The sequence below is a fragment of the Astyanax mexicanus genome, chromosome 1 (genome assembly GCF_023375975.1).
Source record: "Astyanax mexicanus isolate ESR-SI-001 chromosome 1, AstMex3_surface, whole genome shotgun sequence".
Taxonomy (NCBI): domain Eukaryota; kingdom Metazoa; phylum Chordata; class Actinopteri; order Characiformes; family Acestrorhamphidae; genus Astyanax; species Astyanax mexicanus.
Window position 1 is genome coordinate 105,721,985 of NC_064408.1, and position 11,198 is coordinate 105,733,182.

At 41.2% G+C, this 11,198-nt stretch overlaps 1 protein-coding gene across 1 annotated transcript; it reads left to right on the top strand.

The window, feature by feature from the left end:
- The first annotated feature begins 1,767 nt into the window (after positions 1-1,767).
- LOC103038414 (dermatan sulfate epimerase like) lies at positions 1,768-10,779 on the top strand. Its single transcript, XM_007258974.4, has one exon. The coding sequence runs from the start codon at positions 3,010-3,012 to the stop codon at positions 6,655-6,657; it is 3,648 nt and encodes a 1,215-aa protein (XP_007259036.3). The 5' UTR covers positions 1,768-3,009; the 3' UTR covers positions 6,658-10,779.
- Positions 10,780-11,198: the final 419 nt, after the last annotated feature.

Here is an 11,198-nt window from a genome sequence, read left to right on the forward strand (position 1 = left end):
TGATAGGTCTGAGGGAACCATATACAGTTCTTTTATGATACTGAACCCTTCCTTTGGTGTTTATCTCAACAATCTGTAACAGATAAAAACAGATTAAATCATTTCTGTGGGTTGTGAATATGATAAATGTAGGTGCAGGCTTATAATTCAGAGAAAAGCACAACAATCTGAAACCAAACATGTTGATATGAATAATAATCTGTCTTCAGTGTTCTGAGACAGAGAGAGAGAGAGAGAGAGAGAGAGAGAGAGAGAGAGAGAGAGAGAGAGAGAGAGAGAGAGAGAGAGAGAGAGAGACTTTAAGTGTAGTTCTAGTGTAAGGTTCATAATATATATATATATATATATATACATATATATATATATATATATATGTATATATATATATATATATATATTATATATATATTATATATATATATTATATATATATACGGAAGTGTGTATATATATATATATATATATATATATATATATATATATATATATATATATATATATATATATATATATATATATATATATATATATATATACTTCCGTTTATAGAAGTATCTGCAAGGTTTCAGATGTTACAAGACCTGATCCACAGATAGCACCAAATTAAAAGACATGTTTTACACAATGAACCAAATGGGTACAGGTTAAAAATATTGTTTAAAAGATGAAGTGGTTCTTCTTCTTATATGTTTTTTTAATAGGCATATTATCTTATACACTGAACCCCATATACACTGAATTTTTAAGGATGTAGGCACAGAATTATCTGCAACAGATCATAATTTGACTGAACTGAATCATTACTGTGGGTTGTGAATGTGCTGAATGTAGGTGCAGGCTTCATTCAGAGAGGAGCATAACAATCAGCAACACATGAGTGCTAATCAGTGTAGTATCTGAGAGAGAGAGAGAGAGAGAGAGAGAGAGAGAGAGAGAGAGTAATATCAGATAGAGGGACAGAGAGAGAGAATATACTATCAGATAGAGAGACAGAGAGAAATAGAGAGATTATATTAGCAATTTTGATTAAATATATCATACAGCACATAAACACAGTAATATTTGAGAAATGAAATTAAGTTTTACAGAAAGTGTACAATAATTATTTAAACAAAATTAGGCAGACACATTAATTTGGGCACCCCCAAACAAGTAATATAAAAGTAAAAAAAAAAAAGTAAAAGTAAAAAAAAAAAGTAATTTAGAGCAATTTATTTGCAGAAAATAAGAAATGGCAGAAATAACAAAAAAGATGCAGAGCTTCAGCCCTCAAATAATGCAAAGAACACAAGTTCATATTCATAAAGTTTTATAAAGAGTTCAAAAATCAACATTTGGTGGAATAACCCTGGTTTTGAATCACAGTTTTCATGCATCTTGGCATGTTCTCTTCCACCAGTCTTACACACTGCTTTTGGATAACTTTATGCCACTCCTGATGCAAAAATTCATGCAGTTCAGCTTGGTTTGACGGCTTGTGATCATCGAACTTCCTCTTGATTATATTCCAGAAGTTTTCAATATATATATATATATATATATATATATATATATATATATATATATATATATATATATATATATATATATATAGAGAGAGAGAGAGAGAGAGAGAGAGAGAGAGAGAGAGAGAGAGAGAGAAAGAGAGAAAGAGAGAGAGATAGTGTGAGTCAGAATAGTATCATATATATACCGAGAGACCTCTGCTGGCCGCGGGCGGTACTGCGCCTCCAGTCATTTAAAGACAACAACAGCGGGCAGTGTGGAGTCACGGAGAGGAGCGCGAGGAGTCGCACGCTCCGGTAACGAGCAGCTCCTTTACACGACTGAACCGCGGACCCGCTCATCTACACGTCTGCTGATCTACAGACTGAGCAAACACACGAACTGCTCGCTGTGGAGATCTTTACTGCACTCCTGAAGAACCTCTTCTCTCCTGAAGCTGCACTGCACTGCTCTATTCCCTCAGCCTGGCTCTCTGTCTGGACTAACTTCAAACGAACTTGGCTGGTCCTCGGTGAGATGGATATCCAGCGCGGATATTACTGAGATTACAGTGTGTGAGAGCTGAGGACAGCATGCTCGTGCTGCTGTGGGACTCGCGCGCCACGCTGATGTTGATGCTGCTGCCGGTGGTGCGTGCAGACGCTGGGAATCAGAGTGTAATGTAGGGGAATATATAAAGGATATGCTCCGTCTAGCTCTGCTTCTGCACGTCCCCTCTCACGCGAGAGGAGCGAGACGGCTGGGGGTCTGCGGGGTTGGAGCGGACGGGGACTGGGGCTGACTGGGGCTGGAGGAGGGTTTTGTGGGGGCATGAAGAGATGTGGACAATGTTTGCTTTTGGATTCTCACTCCCTGCACACGTTTCTGACCAGTGCATGACTGGTGGACTACATGTTGGATGTCATTGCTTCTTTGAGAGCTTTCTGAGAAGAACTTGTGGGATATAAAAAAAACATGGATAAGAACATTTTTTCAATCATTTTAAGCTAATGGACTTTTCCAGGAGAACAGTTTTCCAGGAACACTTGTCCACATGTAAGTTCTCAATGTGGAAGATCCTTATTTTGCATATTTCTCTCTCTCTCTGACAAGATCTGATATTATAATAGGCTGTTATTATATCAATTGGATCAATATCAAGTTTCAAATTCATTCATAGCTTTTTTTTTGTTGCTCACAGTAGAAGTGAAGTATTTATGATATAGAAGAAAATCTAGAATATCAGTATAATGTAAGAATAATTGCTGTATAATTATAAAGGCTACTGTCTGAACTGAATGAATTGAAGAAACCAAAGACAAGACTACCCCTAAAGCTTAAGCGTGACTAAAAAAAAAAATAAAAAATGTCACCAAAAGACACTTTTGAAGTAGCGTCCAGAAAATCATCAATTTATCAAGTATGGCCAATTTTAAGAGACACTATCATTCATCCAGCTTTAATACAGAAATCAAAGACAATAAACAGTGTGAAATATTATTAATTTAACAAGAATTCCACACAATGGCTCTCAAGCAAGGTGCCTGGAACTGCATGGCATGCTCCTTGCTTCTCCTGGCACTGTCAGCACTGGGAACTGCCTTCTCTGGTGTCTTCAATTCCTCCGACAAGGATATTTTTAGCGAGTTTGAGCAGTTACGACTCGCAGAGAGCCGGACACCGGAGCTGCGGAAAATCCAAGCCTCTAATTTCCACCCAAACTTGTACTTCAACCAAGCGGACATCCAGCTCATGAAACAGAGGTCCACGACATCCCACAGCCACATTTTCAGAGTAATCCGGGCAGCTGTGCTGACCATGCTGTCCAACGTTCCTCTCTACATGCCGCCTGCGAGTCACGATGAGTTTACCAGCAAGTGGAACGAGATCTACGGCAATAACCTCCCGCCCTTGGCTCTTTACTGTTTACTCTGCCCTGAGGACTCTGCTGCTTTACAGTTCCTGATAAAGTTCATGGACCTCATGGCAGAATATCCTGACTGGAAAGTTACCACCGCGCCAAACGACGAAGTGCCTGTGGCTCATTCACTCACAGGCTTTGCTACTGCTTTTGACTTCATCTACTCCTATCTGGACCAGCAGCGACGGGATCTTTACCTCAAAAGGATCCGCAGAGAAACAGCCGAGCTGTATGAGGCATCGAAATACAGAGGATGGGGCAAACAGTTTCTCCAGAACCATCAGACCACCAACATTTTAGCCATCCTGACCAGTGCCATTGTTGTGGGGGCTCATGACGATCCAGAGACTATGGTATGGAAGCAGGTGTGTGTGAATTATATGGAAAAAACTATGTTTCTCCTGAACCATGTGGTGGATGGGTCTTTAGATGAGGGGGTGGCGTATGGGAGTTACACAGCAAAGTCGATTACACAATATGTGTTCCTGGCCCAGCGCCACTTCAACATTGACAACACACAGAACAATTGGCTCCGCACTCATTTCTGGTTCTACTATGCCACACTTCTGCCAGGTTTTCAGAGAACAGTGGGTATAGGGGACTCCAATTACAATTGGTTCTATGGGCCTGAGAGCCAGCTAGTTTTCTTAGACACATTTGTGATGAGAAACGGCACTGGTAACTGGCTAGCTCAGCAGATTAGAAAGCACAGACCTAAAGATGGTCCTATGGGTCAGTCCTCAGCCCAGAGATTTACCACCTTGCACACAGAGTTTATCTGGTTCGATGCCCGTCTAATACCACAGCCCCCACCTGGCTATGGCAGAGCAAATATGCATATTTTCTCAAATTGGGGTGTAGTAACTTATGGAGCGGGGTTACCTATAGCCCAGGGGAACACATTTGTCTCTTTTAAATCAGGTAAGCTGGGTGGGCGAGCTGTATTTGACATTGTGCATGCTAAGCCTTATTCGTGGGTAGATGGCTGGAACAGTTTCAACCCCGGCCATGAGCATCCAGACCAGAACTCATTCACTTTTGCACCGAATGGACAAGTTTTTGTGTCTGAGGCACTGTACGGTCCAAAATACAGCTACTTGAACAATGTGCTAGTGTTCAGTCCCTCCCCAACCAGTCAGTGCAATGCCCCCTGGGAGGGGCAGCTAGGAGAGTGTGCAAAGTGGCTGCGCTATACTGATGAGGGCGTCGGAGACTCTGCAGGGGAGGTTATAGCCACTTCCTCACACAGAAACATGATGTTTGTTAGCGGTGAGGCTGCTGCAGCCTATTCCCCTGCTATGAAACTAAAGAGTGTGTACAGATCCTTGGTGCTCCTTAACTCACAAACTCTCCTGGTGGTCGACCATGTGGAGAAATCTGAGGACTCACCAATCAACGCCCTCAGTGCTTTTTTCCACAACTTGGACATTGACTTTAAGTATGTTGCCCACAGGTATATGGACAGGTACAATGGGGCCTTGATGGATGTTTGGGATGCTCATTACAAAATGTTCTGGTTTGACAGCCAGGGAAATAGCCCAAGCACAAAAATACAGGAGGCGGAGCAGGCAGCCGAATTTAAAAAAAGATGGACGCAGTTTGTCAATGTCACTTTCCCTGTCAGTGGCGCAGTAGGCAGGATGGCCTACGTGATGCATGGACCTTACGTTCAGATCTCCAATTGTCGATTCATTGACAGCAGCAAAAATGGCCTCAGAATCTCTCTTATCATTAACAACACTGAAAAAATAGTTTCAATCGCAACTAACTACAAAGACATAGGAGCACGTTCGAGCTACCTGGGCTTTGGGGGTTATGCCAAAGTGGAAGACCGATATCAGATTATCCGCTTTGGTTTGGGAGCGCAGCTTGTGCCCAAACAAACACCAGTAGACAATCAGCTATTTGACTTTGGGTTCACAGTGAATGTGATAGCAGGGGTGGTACTGTGTGTGGCGATTGGCTTCCTGACCTTGCAGCGCAAGTTTTATGTCTGCTTCACCAGACTAATGCGCTACGCCCTGTTCTCTGTGCTAATGTTGTGGATCATTGAGCTTCTTTTTGTCTCGAACAGCTGCGATCAGCTACTGTGTGGGGTTAAGTGGAAAAGCGCCGCCACTGACCCCGAACTTAGCAAACAACTGCGATTGTATGACCAGCACCGGTTCCCTCTGCCCACTGTGGTTATCACAACCCTGCCAGGCTCTGGCTCGGACATCCTCAAGCACCTTTTTTACAACAACTCAGACTTTGTTTATCTGCAGGTGCCCACAGAACACCTGGATATACCTGAAACAGAGTTTGAATTTGACTCATTGGTGGATGCTTGCGAGTGGACAAGGACGGACACTCAAAACGGACGATTTAAAATAATCCAGGGCTGGCTGCATTCACTTGTGCACAACACCCACTTGCACCTGCAGAACATCCCACTGTATGACATAAACAGATCCAAGCAGGCTCAGAAAGCCGGCAGTCCTCCTCACAACAAGAAAAAGAGGACCAGGAGGAAGGAGCCGTTGGCCGAGATGAGAGGAAGAATGAGAGTCAGCTCAGACAGAGATGCTGAGTATGTCCGCGAGATGAGGCAGCACACGGGTGAATACCCGAATGCGCGGTTGGTCCTTAACTTGCGCAGCGGTAGCTGGGCTCTCAAGCTTCCTTTCATCCAAGAAGTCATCGGCCCCTCTCTTCGGGCCATCTATGTGGTCAGGGACCCTCGAGCATGGATCTATCTGATGCTGTACAACAGCAAGCCCAGCCTGTACTCCCTCAAGAACATCCCGCAGCACTTGGCCCTCATGTTCAAAGAGGATGTCACCCGGGAGAGGTGCCCTGCATTCGCTCCAGAGTTCAGAATGCTGTGGAGGCTCCTGTCCCGTTCTGAGGCCAATCCTGTGCTGCTGCTTTCCCACTTGTGGCTTGCTCACACTGCTGCAGTGTTCCGTGTCACGGCCAACCTTCCTGAGGAGGGTTACCTGCAGGTGAGGTTCGAGGACCTGGTGAACTTCCCTGAGGAAACAGCTGAGTGGATACACTCCTTTCTGGGGGTGCCAGTGACACCCTCAGCCCTGAATCAGCTCATGTTCACCACCTCCACAAACTTGTACAATCTTCAGTACGAGGGGGACATTTCACCAGCCAGCATCAACATGTGGAGAAAAAACATGCCTAGAAAAGACATCAGACTCATTGAGGACACTTGTGGGTTTATGATGAGGAGACTTGGGTACTCTAGGTTCAGTAGTTAAATTATTATTAGCTGCAGGTCAGCTGCTGTTTCAGGTGTCCTGTAACATGTGGCTAATTATTATTATTATTATTATTATTATTATTTCAGTTTTATTCTCTAATCTGTTATGCATTGCGATCAGACGTGTGGTACTTTGTGCTGGCTAGTTGGTGACATTTTATATTAAAATGCATCAAGGGAAATTCTGCAATTCCTGTTTTGCCTTTATGAGAAAGCCACTTGAAGCACTCATTTTTTTGGAGTGACTTATTTACTATTCAGTCTGTGATGAGCAGTTTTGTGCTTAGTAAACTCCAAAAATGCGTTCTGCAATGTTCAAAGTGATTATTTTTGTAAAGCTGAAAAAAACCGAGAGTGCTAAATTGTTTTATTGAGGATCTGTATCTCTATCCTTTGTGACAAACTGTCTGAATGTCTTTTAAATTCAAAAAATCATCTTCAGAGTTTTTTTTTGTTTGTTTGCTGTTTGATTACTCATATATGTTTTTTTTTTTGTTTGTTTCCTTGCTGCTTTTGCCGACTATTGTATAGATTATCCTTCAGAAAGGGTTTCCTCTGTTTTAAGCCACCAAAGGCTCTCTGGAGTAGTAATTGACTTTAAAGCTTAAGCTTGGTGTGCATTGTGTGAAATCAAGAGTGTTAGTACTAATCCCCAGAGTGGAACACATTCCAGCTTAAAGCCTGTATTCAGCAATCATGTGCAAGAAGCCCCTAAATGTTGGAGAAGTTAAAATTTGATTGCGGCTCGGAAAGTCTGCTGCAATCCATACCTGTTCTATATTGTATTCAGGCGGAAAAAAAAGGAAAGGTCTTCTGCACTGACTGAATTAAAAGGAAAAAAAGATGATCGACACCTCTAAAAGTAGCTGCCACATATTTCGACAGGCATCATGTGGAGATCAAACTAAAGTTTGTCTCTGAGGGTTCAGACTCATTCGCAGTCTATTAGCGATTCCAAAGCAAGCCCAGAGCTAGCCACACGAGTTCTGTGAAATGCCAAAACCGAGCCCGTCATGCGGCGCGGCAGTGGCGGCAGCTTTATCTGCTGCATGGCCCCAGAAGAAATGCAAATGAGACGGTAGAGTCCTCATTTCCTGTCGAACCTAATCAGAGATTCAATGATCTTTCCAAACCATTGTCCCATACTGGCACTGCAGGAGAGGCAGATGACGGCACTGGATGCACATATTGTCTACGGATGGAGGAAAAGGTAATTGCGGAAATGTCTAATGTTCCTAGTAGGTCATTCTGACATCTAGTCTTTTTTAAACATCGCAGGTGGAAGAGTTCAATGCAGTATGACCAGTATAATGTATTTTAAATCAGTGTGGTTTATTATGTCATTAAATTAGCATTAATGTGCAGAATTTAATGTGTATGGGCACCTCTAGTCATATTGCACATGGTGTTGATTGAAAATCAGTAGTGAACAAATCCTCTACACATATTGCACAATCACTGATTGGTTAATTGGTTAATTTAGTCTTTTGGGGAAAAGAAAATTACAATTTTGTGTGTTTTTTTTATATGATTTTTCACTCAAATCAGAAAAGAAACAAAAGTTGTCAGTAACCGTTATCAGAAATGGCATATAGAAGTATAATTGAATTTCTGTTTTTTGTAGAAATGCTTGCTCACAACTTTTTTTTACAAATTAAAAAGTTACAAAATACTCAATCCAGACAGTTCAATAAGTTTTTATGTGTTATGTATTGTTCTAGCTTCCACACATCCACAGACAACCAGCCAGCCAGTAAATAAAGGTCCAGAACCTGCATTCAAAAAGTTTCTTAGCGTAGGAGTGCTGCTCTAGGTCCTGTTCCCCACTGGGGTCATTATAAATTGGATGTGAACCTGACCCAGTTCATCTATCTGTATCTGTATCATTTTTTTATTCTTTTTTCCACCCATCTGCACTATACCACTCTGAGACACGTTATGAATGCAGGCCCTGAACCTCGACTTGCTGATTGACTGCTTGTCTGCAGATGTGTGGAAGCTAGAATAATACATAATACATGTGAACTGGCTTTTTATATAAAGTCTTACCTTGTGAGCATGCAGTTCTAAAACAAAGTTTGGGCACCTGTGATTATATATGGTTGATTTTCCAGGCAGGGATTAAGTCTAGTCATAGACTGTACTTTCCTTTCAGTTAAAAATATACATTAAAAATGTTGTGTAGTCCAAGACTTGGGTTAATTCATGTCTGGGAAGCTACCCCAACATGTTTTTTTTTTTATTTGAAAAATGAAGTTAATACTTTATAAGGAGGTAGATCAGTCACAACAGTCATACTGTACACAGCATTAAATTGACACATTGAGTCAAATGTAATACTCACAGTGTTAAGTTAACCCTAAACAGGTTAATTTAACACTGGCAAATTTACTGTACACTGGTCATTTTATTCATTCTTTATCTTACAGTTTCTTTTCTATAAAAACACTGTGGTTTCACATTTAATTGAAAGCTTTTGCAGATGCACAAATGCTTAAGAAATTATATAGTAAAGGTTCTAAGTTATGAAATAAAGATTCATATGTTTAGTGTCTTTAATTGATATTTAGTTGAATGTAAAGACATGGTGAGCATCCACAAACCATCTCCAGCAGATATGCAGTTCTGGAAAAAATTAAGAGCCCACTTCAGTTTCTGAATCAGTTTCTCTGATTTGACTATTTATAGGTATATGTTTAAAGAAAATGAACATTGTTGTTTTTATTCTATAAACTACAGACAACATTTCTCCCAAATTTCAAGTAAAATATTGTCATTTAGAGCATTTATTTTCAGAATAACCCTTTTTGTAAATCACAGTTTTCATGCATCCTCCACCAGTCTTACACACTGCTTTTGGATAACTTTATGCCACCCCTGGTGCAATAATTCAAGCAGTTCAGCTTGGTTTGATGGCTTGTGATCATCCGTCTTCCTCTTGATTATATTCCAGAGGTTTTCAATTTGGTAAAATAAAAGAAACTCATCATTTTTACGTGGTCTCTTATTTTTTCCAGAGCTGTGTATAAAAGTTAAGACTTAAAAAATCCACCACCAGTTTTGTGTTCTATTTTGTTTTGTTTTTCCTCCCAAAGTCTGCAGTGGTTTAGATGTAATCAGAGTGGTTTAATGGGAGATGGTTCCGTGAAGAGAAGCTTAAGTCAGATTTTGCTACAATGGTGATAGATAATAGACAACGGGGACCTGCATGGCTTCATTGCAAAATTACTGATATGCCCAAAATCATGGGACAGGAACTAGTATCTTGTACTATTACTTTTGCCGTAGCCGATGGAATGTAAATGATGATGATTATGATGATGCATTGACCTGCAGAATATGAGTCTCTTGTCTGTGTGCATGGGAAATTCTAGCCAGACACGACAGGTTATGATCATTACACCCACTGAGCTGTCTACTGTGGGTGGTAATGACTTCTATAATGTATTCTTGGTACACATTTGAGACTGTAGGTTGAGAAATGGTACAGTAAATGCCTCCTGAAGTCCCACTTTACAATCAATTTACAGTGTATTGCTATCACATGACTTTTGGCATTTCAGTGCATGTCTTAGGCCAAAGTTTACTCTGATATACTGTTGTGATTAAGCATTAATAAGGCATTAAACCCTTTTGTTGTCTATTTCCTACCATCTCCACCATACGAATAATTCTGACTTAAGCTTCTCTAGACTGGTGCGTTTCAGATCAAACACTTGGACGAGGGTTCAAGGGCTAGATTGAAAATCTGTGATTTAAAGCAGCATCTGTACTTGAGTTGTTGTCTCTTGTCTCCTCTTTAAGGCTGTGCACGTATGAACAGCCCTGCTTGTCTCCTCGGTTGTTTTAAAGTCGTGGTCTTTGAATGTGTGTACACTTGCCGAGCCAGGCTCTCTCTCTCTCTCTCTCTCTCTCTCTCTCTCTCTCTCTCTCTCTCTCATGTAAACTGCTTCCTTCTCTCTGTTTGTGGGTAAATGTCTCCAAGCTTCTGTGGCCTTGAATCTGATGAGAAAAAAAAAAGAACTTATTTAAACATGTTTTTCATGTTGTTTATTTTGCTTCCCGAGCAGATGGCTGACGTCTCGACGGCAAATAAAGATGATTTATGACCAAAAGATTATTTAGCTGTGACGCCCTGTTTTTTTGTTTTTTTTAACCAGCATGCACTTTGCCTCTCATTTCATGTTCTTCTCGTCTCGCCGTCCAGAGAACCGCGGCTCTAATCAAGAGGTCTCATTGAATACTGTTAAGGGTCCCTGTCTGAGTCGCTTCCAAACGGCCGACAGATGCCTAACAGCCCACATGTACAGAATGTATGAAACAAGCAGGCCATTAAGTTGCTCAGAAAAAAAAAAGGAAAAGAAATAAATGTGTTGCTATCGTCTTCTCCTAATGAGCGCAGAGGCTCATAAAACATGCCTTAACTAGAGTGCCTCATTTTCTTCTTTTCCCCCTCCAGACCATAATAAGAGACGCTGCTTCCATTGCTCATTGCTCTTGAGTTTTAACACCATGCTGTGCCAGCAAGGCCTTTGCAAT